Here is a 17,038-nt window from a genome sequence, read left to right as displayed (position 1 = left end):
TCAAGGCGTTCCTAAACCACAAACGATGGCATGAGCGATCTGTGCCTTAAGGACATGTTCCTGCTGCAGATAATCAGCCAGAGTCTGTTTCTCTGCTCCTTGCTAAGAATGCTTTGTTTCCCATAAGGAATGCTTTTAGCTAATCTATAATCTATAGAAATGATGTTTATCACAGGCTTACTGTCAATAAAAATGTGGGTAAAACTCTATTCATGACTCTCAGCTCTCAAGGCTGTTAGCCCCCTGATTCCCACACTGCACTTTATTTCTGGGTCTTTGTCTTTATTCCTCTAGCACTGGTGGGTTGGGGTCTCCACAACTGAGCTTGTCTCAGTAAGTGGGAAAAAAGGGATCTTTTGGGGGGTGATATAAATATTCTGTATCTTGATTGTGGTGGTAGTTTCACAGCTATAGGTCTATATAGCTGTGAAATACACTTAATTATACATTTTTAATGGATGGCATTTTGTGCATAAATTATACTCAATAATACGGATTTTTTTGGCTGGGTGTGGTGGCTCACGCCTGTAATCCCAGCACTTTGGGAGGCCAAGGCAGGTGGATCACAAGGTCAGGAGATCGAGACCATCCTGGCTAACACTGTGAAACCCCGTCTCTACTAAAAAGACAAAAAAATTAGCCAGGCGTGGTGGTGGGCACCTGTAGTCCCAGCTACTCGGGAGGCTGAGGCGGGAGAATGGCATGAACCCAGGAGGCAGAGCTTGCTTGCAGTAAGCCGAGATGGCGCCACTGCACTCCAACCTGGGTGACAGAGAGAGACTCTGTCTCAATAACAATAATAATAATAATAATAACATGGATTTTTTTAAAAAGATACTACTAGGGAAAAAGAGGAAGAGAGCAACAAAAGCTCACCAAAAAATGTGGACTTCACAAAACAGATAAAAACTGTAACCAGACATTCTGCCACGTATTTAACAAATTAAAACTGGCATTTCGGCTGGGCGCGGTGGCTCACACCTATAATCCCAGTGTTTTGGGAGGCCAAGGCAGGCAGATCACCTGAAGTCGGGAGTTCAAGACCAACCAGGCCAAAAGGGTGAAACCCCGTCTCTACTAAAAATACAAAAATTAGCCAGACATGATGGAGGGCACCTGTAATCCCAGCTACTTGGGAGACTAGGGCAGGAGAATTGCTTGAACCCAGAAGGTGGAGGATGCAATGAGCTGAGATCGTGCCACTGCAATCCAGCCTGGGGGTGACAGAGTGAGGCTCTGTCTAAAAAAAAAAAGAAAGAAAGAAAGAAACCACACACACACACACACAACAAAACTGGCATTTCCAGCTAAGAAGGAAGACCAGAGCTACCCCATGCCCCAAAAGCACCAGACCCAAATGGTTTCACAGAAAAATTATACCAAACCTTTAAATAGCAAATATTTCTAATACTATTTAAATTGTTGTAGAGCGCCCAAAAAGAAAGAAAATTTTTCCAGTTATTTTAGTGAAGTAAATATAAAATTGAGGCCGGGCGCGGTGGCTCAAGCCTGTAATCCCAGCACTTTGGGAGGCCGAGACGGGCGGATCACGAGGTCAGAAGATCGAGACCATCCTGGCTAACACGGTGAAATCCCGTCTCTACTAAAAAATACAAAAAACTAGCCGGACGACATGGCGGGCGCCTGTAGTCCCAGCTACTCAGGAGGCTGAGGCAGGAGAATGGCGTAAACCCGGGAGGTGGAGCTTGCAGTGAGCTGAGATCCGGCCACTGCACTCCAGCCCGGGCGACAGAGCGAGACTCCGTCTCAAAAAAAAAAAAAAAAAATATATATATATATATATATATATATAATTGATACCAAAACCTAACCAACACTGCACCAAAGCACAAACAGCAAAAGAAAAAAAGTAGGAATATTAGACTTTATCAAAAGTAAAAACATTGCTTCAAAGGATCATCAAGAAAGTGAAAAGACAACCCATAGAATGGGACAAAAATTTTGAGATCACATATCTGACAAGGGACTTGTACCCAGAATATATATTAAAAAAAAAAACTTTTACAACTCAATAATAAAAGAGAAATAACAGTTTTTTTAAAAAGGGCAAAAGATCTTAATAGACATTTCTCTAAAGAAGATATACAAATGGCAAAGATACTCAACATCATTTTCATTAGATAAATGCAAATCAAAAGCTCAGTGAGATAGCATTTCACATCCACTAGGATGGCTGTCATCTGTAATTAAAAAGACAGTCAATAATAAATGTTAAGCAAGGATGTGGAGAAACTGGAGGCATCATCTACCAGTGGTGGGAATGGAAAATGGTATAGCTACTTTGGAAAATACTTTGGCAATTCTTCAAAACATTGAACATAGAGTTTCCATGTGACCCAGCAATTCCACTTTTAGGTAATATACCCAAAAGAAATGAAAATATATGTCCACACAAAAACGTATACATTGTATTAGTTTGCTCAGGTTGCTATAACAAAATATGATAAACTAGGTGGTTTAAACAACAGGCATTTATTTTCTCACAGTTCTGGAGGCTAGAAGTCCACAATCAAGGTGCCAGCAAATTCAGTTTCTGGTGAGGGCTCTCTTTCTGGCTTGCAGACAGCCACCTTCTTACAAGGCCTTTCCTCTGTGCATCTGTGCATGAAGTGGGATAGCACTGGGGTTTCTCTTTCTTATAAGGAAACCAGTCCTATCAAATTAGGGCCCCACCCTTACAACCTCATTTAATCTTAATTATCTACCTAAAGGCCTCACCTCCAAATACACTGTCATGATGAGGGTAGGCTTCCAACAGATGAATTCTGGGGGTCCACAATTCAGTCCATAACATATGTGGATGTTCATAGCAGAATAACTCACAATAGCAAAAAAGCAGAACAATTCAAATGTCCATCAGTTGAGTGGAAAAACAGACTGTGATATATCAGTGCAATGGAATATTACTGAACCACAGAAAGGAATGAAGTACTGACACATGCTATGACGTGGAAGAACTTTGAAAACATGATGCCAAGTATCTGGTTCAAGTTGGTATTTGAAATAAAGAAAAAGCTATGAAAATTTTTTAAAAAGAAAACATTACGTTAAGTAAAAGAAAGCTGTCACATATTATATATATTCACGTCTATGAAATGTCCAGAATCAGCAAATCCAGAGATAGAGAGTGGATTGTGGTTGCCACTACTGGCAGGAGGGGGACTATAGAGTGGATGCTAATTAATACAGGGTTTTCTTTCCAGGTAGTGAAAATGTTCTAAGATTACATAGTGGTGATGGTAACATGGTTCTTTGAATATACTAAAACCATCAAACTGTACATTTTAAAAGGATGAATTTTATGGTATGTGAATTATATTTCAATAGAGCCAGTATTTTCTCCCCCCCTCCTTTTTTTTTGAGATAGAGTCTTGCTCTGTCACCCAGGCTGGAGTGCAGTGGCACTATCTCGGCTCACTACAAACTCCACCTCCCGGGTTCACGTCATTCTCCTACCTCAGCCTCCCGAGTAGCTGGGACTACAGGCGCCCACCACCATGCCTGGCTAATTTTTTGTATTTTTAGTAGAGACAGGGTTTCACCATGTTAGCCAGGATGGTCTTGATCTCCTAACCTCGTGATCTGCCCGCCTCAGCCTCCCAAAGTGCTGGGATTACAGGCATGAGTGACCAGGCCCAGCCCCAGTATTTTCTTTTTAAAAAAAAGATATGAGGGAAACAATTATGTTAGTTAAGGAAAAACACATTTCTATGGCATGATACAGCTGAAGTTTCTTTTTCACTCACGTAAAGCACAATTGGTAGGTGGTGAGGAACACGAGTGGGGAGTGGGGAGTTCTGCTCCATGTAGTCATTCAGGAACCAGGTTGATGGTGGCTCTATCATGTGCCACATGTGCTTCCAAGGTTGCTATGGATACCCACATCAGCCAGAAAATGGGAGAAAAGTCAGAGAAGGAGGTTTTGATGGACTAGGTCTTTTAGAGGCCTGATCACATTTTCTTATATTCCACTGGCTAGAACTCAGCCACATGGTTGAACATAACTACAAGCAAGACAGGAGAGTGCCTAGGAAGAAAGGGAAATGAGTTTGGAAGACAGCTTATAAGCGTCTGCTAGAAACCTCCCTTCCCCACTTACAGTAGTAAAAGGAAAAAATAGTTAGAAATAAATTTAAAAATAAGTATCTACATTGGGTAGTTTTTGCATTGTCACAAACCACTTCAAAACTTAGCGGCTCAAAACCATTAAGCTCACAATTCTACTTGCTATCATTGGATGGGGCTCAGCTGCGCTCACTCACACATCTGCAGTCAGTTAACGGTAGCTAGAAGGCTCTGCTTCATAGGCAGCTAACAGCAGCTAGGGGCTGGCTGACTCTTAGGTGAAGAAGTTGAGGCAACTAGGCCACATATGTCCAGCTCTCCAGCAGGGTAGCCTGAGCTTGTTCATTTGGTGGCTGGGCAGAGTTCCAAGAATGACAGCAGAAGCATGTAAGGCTGCTTGAGGCTTAGGCTTAGAACTGGCACAATGCCACTTCCCCTGTTCTATTGGATAAAGCAAATCAACAGGTAGGGAAACGACTCCTCGATGGGAGGAACTGCGGTCACATTGCAAAGCGTGTGGGTACAGGAACGGGTGGAGTATTGTGGTCATTTTTGCTATCTACCAAAATGAGCAAAATCTGTACGTTATACATATTAAAACACATGTGAAGTATTCAAAAGAAGACTTGAACAAATGGAAAGTCATAACATGTGCTTAGACAGGAAGTCTTAATCTCATAAAGTTGTCAATTCTGCCAAGTTAATTTATAAAGATAATATGATCTCAATCAAAATATCAACAACAGGCTGGGTGCGGTGGCTCAAGCCTGTAATCCCAGCACTTTGGGAGGCCAAGGTGGATGGATCACCTGAGGTCAGGAGTTTGAGACCAGCCTGACCAATTATGGTGAAACCCCGTCTCTACTAAAAACACAAAAGTTAGCCGAGTGTAATGGTATGTGCCTGTAGTCCCAGCTACTCGGAAGGCTGAGACAGGAGAACTGCTTGAACCCAGGAGGTGGAGGTTGTAGTGAGCCGAGATCACACCACTGCACTTCAGCCTGGGCTCCAGAGCAAGACTCCATGCCAAAAAAAAAAAACAATTTGGCATTCTGGAACCTGAAAAGCTGATTCTGAAGTACATATTGAAAAAGAACAAGAGGCAGGGCGCGGTGGCTCAAGCCTGTAATCCCAGCACTTTGGGAGGCCAAGACGGGCGGATCACGAGGTCAGGAGATCGAGACCATCCTGGCTAACACGGTGAAACCCCGTCTCTACTAAAAAAATACAAAAAATTAGCCGGGCGAGATGGCGGGCGCCTGTAGTCCCAGCTACTCGGGAGGCTGAGGCGAGAGAATGGCGTAAACCCGGGAGGCGGAGCTTGCAGTGAGCTGAGATCCGGCCACTGCACTCCAGCCTGGGCGACAGAGTGAGACTCCGTCTCAGAAAAAAAAAAGAAAACAAGAAAAAGAACAAGAAAGAATAGCCATGGAAACTCTGGAAAAAAAGAACAATCAGAGGGGACCAACAATTCTAGATATTAAAACATATTACAGGCCGGGCGCCGTGGCTCACGCCTATAATCCCAGCACTTCAGGAGGTCGAGGCAGGCAGATCACCTGAGATCAGGAGTTAGAGACCAACCTGGCCAACATGGCAAAACCCCGTCTCTACTAAAAATACAAAAATTAGCCGGGTATGGTGGCGCGTGGCTATAATCCCAATTACTCAGGAGTCTGAGGCAGAAGAATCGCTTGAACCCAGGAGGCAGAGGTTGCAGTGAGCCGAGATCGTGCCACTGCACTCCAGCCTGGGTGACAGAGTGAGATTCCATCTCAAAAATAAATAAATAAACAAACAAACAACATATTACAGAGCTGGGACAATTGAAACAATGTGTTACTGGCTTATGAAAAGATCTACCAACCCATGGAACAAAAAAAAAGCCCAAAAATGGACCTAAGTGAACACAGAAAGTAGCACATGATAAGGCTCACATCTCAAATCATGGAGATAAAGATGGACTTCTTTTTTTTTTTTTGAGATGGATTCTCACTTTGTCACCCAGGCTGGAGTGCAGTGGTGTGATCTCAGCTCACTGCAACCTCTGCCTCCCAGGTGCAAATGATTGTCCTGCCTCAGCCTCCCGAGTAGCTGAGACTACAGGCACCCACCACCACGCTCAGCTAATTTTTGTATTTTCAGTACAGACAGGGTTTCACCATGTTGGCCAGGCTGGTCTTGAACTCCTGATCTCAAGTAATCCACCCACCTCAGCCTCTTACAGGTAAAGATGGACTTCTAAAAACCCAGTTGAGGCTAGGTGTGGTGGCTCACGCCTGTAATCTCAGCACTTTAGGAGGCAGAGGTGGGTGGACTGCTTGAGCCCAGGAGTTCGAGACCAGCCTGGGCAACAGAGTGAGACCCCATCTCTACAAAAAAAAATACAAAAAAATTAGCTGGTCATGGTTTCAGCTACTTGGGAGGCTAAGGAGGGAGGACTGCTTGAGCCTGGGAGGCATGGATCGCAGTGAGCTGAATCACACCCCTGCACTCCAGCTTAGGTGACAGAGCCAACTCCTATCTCAAATAAATAAATTAAACTAAATTAAAACATAGTTGGTGTTACAACAACTGAAGAGTCATCTGGGAAAAATTAAAGTTGGATACAAATGTCATACTATGTACCTGGATAAACTCCAAATATTTTTATGTATGAAAGTTGAAATCTTACAAGAAATAGATAAAAACATAGGTGAGTTCCTTCATAATTTTGGAGTGAGAAAGGCCTTTTAAACTATGACTCAAAATCTAGAAGCAATAAAAGAGACTGGGAAATTCAATGACATAAATATGTGTGTGTGGCAATAATAGCAACAACCCGGCCGGGCGCGGTGGCTCACACCTGTAATCCCAACACTTTGGGAGGCCGAGGTGGGCAGATCACGAGGTCAGGAGATCAAGACCATCCCGGCTAACATGGTGAAACCCTGTATCTACTAAAAATATAAAAAATTAGCTGGGCGTGGTGGCGGGCACCTGTAGTCCCAGCTACTCGGGAGGCTAAGTTAGGAGAATGGTATGAACCCGCGAGGCAGAGCTTGCAGTGAGCTGAGATCATGCCACTGCATTCCAGCCTGGGCGACAGAATGAGACTCCATCTCAAAAAAAATAGCAACAATCCACAGTAAGTCAAAAATCAAACAAAATCTGGGAAACGTATTTGCAATTCATTTAACAGAGGGAATGCCTCCAATATATGAAAAGCTCCTAGAAATTATGATAAGAAATGGATAACCAATCCAAGAGATGATAGGAAATAGATAACCAATCCAACAGAAAAATGGGCAAAGGACATTAAAAACAACTTCACAGAAAAATAAATTCAGGTAGCCCTTCAACGTATGAAAAGATGCTCAACTTCACTCATAAGAGAAATGCAAAGTATATCATTATTCACCTATCATATTGGCAAAGAATCAAAAACTCAATAACCCTCACTGTGCTGGCTAGGCTGTGGGAAAACAGGCCCTGTCATGTGTTAGTGGTAGGATGCAAATAAATATAATCCCTGTGGGAGGCAATCTGGCCACATCTCCTTGAACCAGCAATCCCATTCCCAAAAATTTAACTTACAAATAAATTGGCACACATCTGCAATGACATATGTAATGTAATCTACTATATTATTTTTCATTGCAAATAAGTCAGTGTCCTCCATTAGGAAATGGTACATCTACACAATGGAATACTACACATCTATAAAAAAGAACACATAAGTTTTTATGTACTGACATGTAAACACAGTCACATTATTATGAAGTGAGTAAAGCAAGGTATAGATCAGTGAGTATAGTATGCTTTTTCTTGTATGAAAGGAGGAAAATAAGAATATTCACACCTTCCTATATTTCCATGTAAAAACACTGGAAGGAGCCTGGCGCAGTGGCTCAAGCCTGTAATCCTAGCAATTTGGGAGGCTGAAGTGGGTGGATCACTTGAGTCCAGGAGTTCAAGACCAGCCTAGGCAATATGGTGAAATCCTGTCTCTACCACAAAAGTGCAAAAATTAGCCATGTGTGGTGGTATGCGCCTGTAGTCCCAGCTACACAGGAGGCTGAGGTGGGAGGATCGCTTGAGCCTGGTGGAGGATGCAATGAGCCAAGATCGTACCACTGCACTCTAGCTTGAGGGACAGAGCCACACCTTGTCTAAAAAAAAAAAAAACACTGGAAGGATACACAACAAATTAAAGTCATCTGTAGAGAAGAGATGGAGGGGAGAGACGAGCTCACAGGTGGGATTAAGACTTTTCACTGTTATATGGCCGGGTGCGGTGGCTCACGCCTGTAATCCCAGCACTTTGGGAGGCCAAGGTGGGCAGATCACGAGGTCAGGAGATCAAGACCATCCTGGCTAACATGGTGAAACCCTGTCTCTACTAAAAATACAAAAAATTAGCCAGGTGTGGTGGCAGGTGCCTGTAGTCTCAGCTACTCAGGAGGCTGAGGCAGGAGAATGGTGTGAACCCGGGAGGCGGAGCTTGCAGTGAGCCGAGATTGCACCACTGCACTACAGCCTGGGTGACAGAGTGAGACTGTCTCAAAAAAAAAAAAAAAAAAAGACTTTTCATTGTATACTTTTCATTTGAGTTACATATCAAGTGCAATCTAATGCCTGTTAACAATATAAAATATTTTGTATTAACATCACCACTTTGGAAGAGAATGTCTTAAGAAGTTAAACATATACCTGCCATATAATCCACTGTACTCCTGGTATGTCATTTCCAAGAGAAATGAAATCCTATGTCCATGAAAAGACTTGTATGTGACTCTCATAGCCCTTTGCTTTTAACAACAGAAAAAAGAAACAACCGCAGTATCCCTCATCAGGTGAAACCAATTGTAGTCTATCCATGCAACATCATACAATGAAATACTACTTGGCGATAATAGGAACCAACTGTTGACACACGTAGCCACATGGATGAATCTCAAAACCGTGATGTGAAATTTTAAAGGTTTTAAAAAAGAGTACATAATTATGATTCCATCTACACAAAATTCTAGAAAATACAAACTAGTGATAGAAAACACATCAGCGGTTGCCACTGGGTAGGGGTATGGGGAAGGAGGCATGGATTGCAAAGAGGCAGGAGGAAATTTTTAGGACATGGAAATACTCATTATCTTATTTTGGTGATAGTTTCATGAAAGAATACAGATGTTAAAGCTTCTAACTGTATACTCCAAACACGTACAGTATTGTACATCAGTTATACCTTAATAAAGTTGTTAAAAAAAAAAAAACCCACAGTGTAATTGAGGTGATGGGGAAGGAATGAACTAAATCTATAGGTATCTGGTTTAAAATATCTTGAAAATATAACAGAAAAAAGCAATACCGTATTTTGGTTATGGACATCTTTTTTTAAATGTCCAGTGGAGAGGACTGACTTATTAAATGGAAGAGAGACAGAGGGAGAGGAAATTTTAAAATTTTGAAAGACTAGAAGTCCTATAGGGTATGTTCTCAGACCACAATGAAATTAAGCTAGAAATCAATGACAGAAAGCTGGAAAAGCTGCAGATTAAACAACATACTTCCATACTTCTTTTTTTTCTTTTCTTTTTTTTTTTTTTTTTTTGAGACAGGGTCTCCCTCTGTTGTCCAGGCTGGAGTGCAGTGGTGCGATCTTGGTTCACTGAAACCTCCACCTCCACAGTTCAAGCAATTCTCCTGCCTCAGCCTCCCAAGTAGCTAGGATTACAGGTGTGCACCACCATACACAGTGCCTGCCACCATACCCAGCTAATTTTTTTGTATTTTTAGTAGAAACAGGGTTTCACCATGTTGACTAGGCTGGTCTCAAACTCCAGACCTTAAGTGATCTGCCTGCTTCAGCCTCCCAAAGTGCTGGGATGACAGGTGTGAGCCACTGCACCCAGCCTAAACAACATTCTTCTAAATAATCTATGAGTCTAAGAAGTCTCAAGAAAACTAAAAAATATTTTGAACCAGAAAAAATGAAACTATAACTTATCAAAATTTATGGGATGCTGCTAAGGCATCCCATAAAAAGCATTTGTGCTTACAGAGAAAATTATAGCATTAAATGCATAGATTAGACAAGAAGATCTTAAATCAATCCTCTAAGCTTCCACTTCAGAAAACTAGAGAAAGAAGAGCAATTTAAACCTAAAGCAAGCAGAAGAAACTAAGTAATAAAAATTAGAACACAACTTGGAAGAAAACAACGGGAAAATCAACAAAACCAAAAGTTGAACTTTGAAAAGATCAATACAATTGATAAAACTCTAGCCAGGATGACCAAAGAAAAAAAGACAGAAGACATAAATTACAATATCAGAAATGACCAACAGCAAGCTATCATCACTACTGGTCCCACAGATCTCATAAGGAGGATAAAAGAATATTATGAACAACACTATAGCCACACATTTGATGGCTTAGTTAAAAAGACCAATTCCTTGAAACATACCAACTACCGAAAGGCAAACCATGCAAGGCCTGCAATAATAAAAAATGTGAGAAAGCAAGATGGCTTCTAACCTCGGCTTCAATGGGCCGCATTAGCTAGGGGAAAAGAGTTGGTGATGGGTAATGAGAGGCGCACAAAGGGCCAGCTGGGAAGGCTTCAAAGAGGAAGTGTGTCTAAAACAGACAGGGAAGGACACTCTTACCAGGACCTCACAAGGGTGCCTCAGAACCAGCAAGTCCACAGTATTACGGACTGAACTGTGCCCCCTCTGCCCCCAAAACTCATATGCTGAAATCCTAACCCTGAGGGCCTTGGATTGTGATTATTTGGAGATAGGGCCTTTAAAAAGGCAATTAAGTTAAAATGAAGTCATTAGGATGGGCCTTAATCCAGTATGACTTATGTCCTTATAAGAAGATAAGGATACAGATGACACAGACACCAAGCACCCCTCCACCGAGTGACCATCATGTGGAGACACAGCAAGAGAGTGGCCACCTGCAAGCCAAGGAGAGAGGCCCCAGAGGAGACCAATCTTCCCAGCACTTTGATTTTAGACTCCTAACGTCCAGATGTGTGAGAATATAAATTTCCACTCTTTAAGCTACCCAGTCTACGGTACCTTGTTATGGCAGCCCAAGCTGAACTCATGATCTTTCTCTCCAAAACCCATTCTTTCCCACAGTCCGACATCCACCCTGAAGGACAGCCAGAAATCCCACCCTTACACCTCACATTCAATTTTGTAACAAGACCTGTCTATTTTACTACTCACCTCTCTCCTATCCATCATTTCATACCCGGATGACCTGCAAAAACCTCTTCAGTAGTTCTCCACGTCCATTCCAGGCATGCTCTGAATCCGTTCTCCCAATACCCCCAGAGAGATCTTTTCAAAACACAAATACAACCTGTCATACCTCACCCATACCCCTACCCCTTATGGCCCTTAGCGGCTGACCACAGCTTTTAGAATAAAGACAAACTCTATACCATGGCCTATGGAGCTGTGCCCAGCCTCCACCTCTCTCTCCCCAGCCTCATTGGCTTTCTTCAGTTGCATGAAGGAACGAACGATGCTCTTTCTTGCCACAGGGCCCTTGCACATGTTGTTCCTTCTTCCTGGAATGCTCTTTCATCACCTGGCCAACTTCCCTTCCATCGCTTGGCTAACTTCACTCACTCTGATCTCTAGCTTAAGCATCACTTCCCTAGAGACCCTCTGGGACTTCCCCTCCCAAGTCTGAGTCACATTCCTTATAATAAGCACTTGGAGAAGTGAGTTCCTTTCCTTCAGAGGCCTTCTCAGAGTTTATAATGAAACACTCTTTTGTGAGAGTCTTTGTTTGATACCAGTCTCCACCACTCAGTGGGAAGCTCTGGGAGAGCAAGGACCATTTCTCTTTTTGGTTCACCATCAAGTCCTAGCACCTGGCACAAAGTAGGTCTCAACTGATGCTTACTGCATGAATGGATGAATGGAATTAGGAAGAAATAGGGGAGATGGCACTCCCAGTATAGGAAAAAAGATACTTGAAAGGTCTGCTGAGACCACCATTCCTGTAGTTTGGCAAAGCCTCAACAGTGCGGTCTGTGAATATAAAAGGTTGTGGGAGAACCCCAAAACCAACACCCACATCACACATGCATGCACATCAGGTACATACCCAAATTCTGGAAGGTCTCTGTCAAAATGCACACTTTCCTCGTAGAAGACATTCAACCCTTCATCAACCGCAACAACCTTTACCTGGAAGGCATTTTTAAAAATGAAGTGTAGAATTTTCCTCAGCTTCTACGCTGGTCCAGGTGGTACTAACATCACCAGATGAGGCCCCACACCCTAGGAGCAGTTCAGCCTAGAGACCTCCTTGAAGGCAGGGCTGCCTCACCGTAATCATGGTAACAGAGGACTCATCTGGGTGACACTCAAAGATTTAGTAAAATGAAGAAACTGAGGCTAAGGAGGAATACCCACATGTCTCAAGGAATCTTTGTTCCCCAAACAAGCAAAGCCAAGACCCTCTAGAGGAAGATGTTCACAGATGAGTTGGTTCATGCACCTGACAAGGAGGCAGCAGAAAGTGCCAGAGAGGAAGGAATGGGAAGCAAGGTTTGGAGGCATCTCTGGGGTCCATGTCTGCAGGGGCCTGAGACCAGGCAAGGCCATGGGCTGTTCTCACAGGCCATGGTTGTGGTCCAGAAACATTAATACCCCACTGAAGCAATATCCAAGCTTGGGAGTATAACTACTTTCCTGGACACCTGGGGAAACTGAGGTCTAGCAAGGCAACTCGAGTCATCCAGAGTCCCACAGGACTTTCGCCCCAAGGACTGGCCAGAGGCCTGCCTCCCTTGACCCATTCGAGAAGAGGGGTTTGACTGCAACTGTATATATAAAAGGTGCCCCTGGTCACCCCATGCCCTGTTTGAAGGCAGATTTTGATTTGCTTGCCTGTTTGCAGGGCGTTGGCAGCAGCACATTGCTCCTCTGACCAGCAGTCCTGGGTCCACAGACCAGGCAAGCTGGTGTCAACGAAGGGCAGTCACAGGGTAAAGTCCATTCGTACACTATGCATTTCACTTTTTTTTTTCTTTTTTGAGACAGGGTCCCACTCTGTCGCCCAGGCTGGAGAGCGGTGGCGCCATCTTAGCTCACTGCAATCTCCACCTCCTGGGCTCAAGCGATCCATCTCACCCTCCCTAGAAACTGGGACTATAGGTGTGCGTCACCATGCCTGGCTAATTTTTGTATTTTCTGCTAGAGACGGAGGTTTCTCCACATTGCCCAGGCTGGTCTCGAACTCCTGGGCTCAAGCGATCCACCCGCCTCGGCCTCCCAAAGTGCTGGGATTACAGGCAAGAGCCACCAGGCCTGGCCCATTTCAATTTTTAAAAAAAGGTTTCGGGCTATAATTTGCTTCTAGGTCACTGGTTGTGCATGTGCGCAGAGCTACCTGCCTGTCTGTTCCCCTGCCTTACAGTAGCTGACTTCCTTCGGGTCCCTGTCACTCGGTGCCCATAACAGCGCACGAACCCACCGAATCCTCCCGCCCCTCTGGGCACCGGGGGTCCTGCCGAGGGGGGCCCGCAGTTTCCTGGGGTAGCGAGGTCTAGGCGGGGTCGAGGCCGCATCTTGCGAATGAGTGGCATTGGCAGGGCATCTCCGGGCGAGAGCACCGGTGCCCCACGGCCGCGCGCGGGGTAGGGGCGCGGGAGGCCCGGGAAGCCCGAGAGGTAGGCGCACCCGCGGCCGGGCCCATGTTTTTCCCGCGTCCGGGTGACAGCCCGCCCCCTACCCACAGCGTAGCGGAGGAGGCGGCCCCGTGGCCCTGAGGCCAGGCGACTGTACCTGCTGCGTGCTGAAGTCCCAGCCCAAGCAGCAGCGGCGAGGCGCGCGCTCCGCCATGACCCTGGCGGGTAAGGCTGTACGTCCGTCAGTCCGTCCGTCCGCCCCGCGGCGTGACTACCGCCGCGCTCCAGCGCCCAGAGACGCAGGGGCCCGCCCCTCGCTCCGCCCGGCCGGACTGTGGACCGGAGTCACGAGGCGGGCTTGCGCTCTGGCGCCGCCTGCGGGGCGACGCGAGCCGGCACCGCGTCCTGTGCAATCGACGGTGCCCCCACGCAGCCTGCTTTCCTTCCTAGTGCACCCACTCTGGTCTTCCCCATCTTCATCTTCTCTCTACATAGGCCTTGCCTTGACACAGCCTGGCTTCCCTTAGAGGACGCCTGGGCCAGAGGTTTCAGCTGTAAGCCAGCTTGTCTTTCAGAGGGAACCTGCCTGTCCTTCCGGAGGCCCTATGCCTGCAGTCCTCTGTGGCTGTATCTTGGCACTGGAACAGCTGTCCACCCATGGGGGTGACTCAGGGGCCACAGGGAAATGGGCCCTGGGGTTGGAAGCACTGGATCCTGACAAGCCCCGCCCAGATCCAGCAAATCTGAGTGGTTCCCAGTGTGTCACATCCCTCCCGTGTATTTAAACTCAGAGCTCCTGACGCCCCCACGGGGAGACACTCATTCCTGGAGTCAGCTGGTATTGATGGTCTAAATGCGTGCCAGACGTGGTGAAGGGGAATGGGAACCAAAGTCAAACTCACTCCCTTTATTCATGGAGCTGAGGACACCTGTCCCACCAGCTACATTCTCCTCCTCCCTAAGACTGACTGCTTTCCAGAATTGCTCCCCAAACCCAGCATGTGAGAGTCTCCTCCTACGAACTTCCCAGCCCGCCAGTGCCCTTCTCATGCACTTGCAATGGTCTGTCTCCCTTGCTGAACTTGAGCTGCTTGGAGTCTACATGGGATCCTCTTCATTGCTGGAACAAGAAGGGGCCAACTTGTCCTCCAAGACATTCACAGCTTATTGGGGACACAGCCCCTCCAGCAGTCACCACCTGTAACAATAGACAAATACTGAATACTAGCTAGATCGCAAACAATTAGGCAACCTGCTGAGCACATTTAATCCTCACAATGATGCTGGGAAGTAGGTAATGTTATCTCCACTTTTAAAACTTTTTAAATAAAGGTATCTAATCTAATAAAGGTAACTAATCTAATTAAGATTACATTACTGCATTTTAATCTAATCTTAACTGCTTGATGACTTTTTTTTTTTTTTTTTTGACAGAGTTTCACTCTTGCCACCCAGGCTGGAGTGCAGTGGCGTGATCTCCGCTCACTGCAACCTCCACCTCCCAGGTTCAAGTGATTCTTCTGCCTCAGCCTCCCATGTAGCTGGGATTATAGGCGCCCACCACCATGCCTAGCTAACTTTTTTTGTTTTTTGAAACAGAGTTTCACTCTTGTTGCCCAGGCTGGAGTGCAATGGCGCAATCTCAGCTCATCGAAAACTCCGCCTCCTGGGTTCAAGTGATTCTCCTGCCTCAGCCTCTCAAGTAGCTGGGATTACAAGAGTGAACCACTGCGCCTGGCTCTAATTTTGAATTTTTAGTAGAGACGGGGTTTCAACATGTTGGTCAGGCTGGTCTCGAACTCCGACCTCATGTGATCCACCTGCCTTGGTCTCCCAAAGTGCTGGGATTACAGGCGTGAGTCACCATGCCTGGCCAATGATTTTTTTAAAATGTATGTATATACCCATATAAACATTGAGATCAAAACAGAACATTTCCACCACTCCAGAAGTTTGCTTCATGATCCTTCCCAATCATTAACTCCCAAGGCAATCACTATTCTGATGTCTGCCAGTATAAACTCACTTTGAACTTTGTATAACTTACCATCTTCGTTTTACAGAGTGAGAAACTGAGGTGTAGAGAAGTTAATTAACATGGCCTAATGAAATTGCCATTGTGAAATTATAACTGAGAGAGTGAAAGAGATCTGACTTAACCAACTCCATCTTGCTTCTAGTCTCCAAGCTGTCATTGTTCATTCCTGGGCATAGACAGAAATAACTTTGGGAAGAACTTACTTTATAGTTTAAAACAAAGATGATAACAGCATCCCCTTCTTGCCTGTGACTAGACTGCCTTTATAGGGCTAACAAATTAGCTACAAGATTAGAAATTAAGGTTTAGGAGTCATGCAGCTGAAGACTACAAGACTCTGACCATCTCCAAATTGCTCTTGGGGATAACATCACTATTGTGCTTGAGGTATTTTAGAGACCCTGCACTTGATGGATCAGCTGGCCCCACCCAGATCCATAAGCTGGCTCATATGATCTTGTGGCCTCCACCCAGGAACTGACTCAGTGCAAGAAGATAGCTTCAAATTTCTGAGTTCATTTCCAACCCAACCAATCAGCACTCCCAACTCACTGGCCTCCACCCACCTACCAAATTATCCTTAAAATCTCTGATTCCCAAATACTCTGGGAGACTGATCTGAGTAATAATAAAACTCTGGTCTCCTACACAGCTGGCTCTGTGTGAATTACTCTTTCTCTATTGCAGTCCCCCTGTCTTGATAAATTGGCTCTGTCTAGGTAGTGGGCAAGGTAAATCTGTTGGGCACTTATACCTCCTTTGCTCAGATTGTTGGACCACTCCTTCCTTTGTACAGAATGAGGTGTTGCCCAATTCTAGAATCACAAATAAAATCCATTTAGGATCTTTAAACTAAATTTGTTGTAATTTTGTCTTTTGACAGGAGATATCAGCTCCCAATAAGAGTGGGTTAGATTGCACAGAAAGGGCTCAGAGTGGACAGATGAACCCCCATATGGAGCTGTGAAGGCTATCAAAGACACAGAAAGAGATCATGAGGGGGCATAATGGTGGAATTCACTAGACTGAGCTTGTCCAACCTGCAGCCCATGGGCCACATGTGGCCCAGGATGGCTTTGAATGCAGCCCAACACAAATCAGTAAACTTTCTTAAAACATTGAAGATTTTGGGGGGGATTTTTATTGTAGCTCATCAGCCATCATTGGTATATTTTATGTGTGGCTTAGTGTGGCCCAGGGAAGTGAAAAGATTGGACACTCCTGCACTAGAACCTTCCTGGGATGTGGGGCTTTTGACAGGGTCACATGCTGCC

General features: G+C 45.0%; 1 protein-coding gene across 5 annotated transcripts in view; it reads right to left on the bottom strand.

Moving 5' to 3' along the window:
* The window catches only part of XYLB (xylulokinase), a 71,650-nt gene extending 57,478 nt beyond the window's left edge, over window positions 1-14,172 (bottom strand). The window contains exons 1-4 of one of the 5 annotated variants that reach the window (XM_033212065.1): window positions 13,884-14,172; window positions 12,199-12,281; window positions 11,895-11,896; window positions 3,616-3,890 (exon numbers count right to left, since the gene is read on the bottom strand). In XM_033212065.1, coding sequence (XP_033067956.1) covers window positions 3,832-3,890; window positions 11,895-11,896; window positions 12,199-12,281; window positions 13,884-13,940 — 201 coding nt within the window. In that variant the 5' untranslated portion in view covers window positions 13,941-14,172 and the 3' untranslated portion in view covers window positions 3,616-3,831. The other 4 variants (XM_033212061.1, XM_033212062.1, XM_033212063.1 and 1 more) reach the window with 4 other exon arrangements.
* Window positions 14,173-17,038: the final 2,866 nt, after the last annotated feature.

This window comes from Trachypithecus francoisi, unplaced genomic scaffold, assembly GCF_009764315.1.
Source record: "Trachypithecus francoisi isolate TF-2019V2 unplaced genomic scaffold, Tfra_2.0 Lachesis_group0, whole genome shotgun sequence".
Classification (NCBI taxonomy): domain Eukaryota; kingdom Metazoa; phylum Chordata; class Mammalia; order Primates; family Cercopithecidae; genus Trachypithecus; species Trachypithecus francoisi.
The sequence above is the reverse complement of the archived record's forward strand: the minus strand, read 5'-3'. Positions and strand labels throughout refer to the sequence as shown.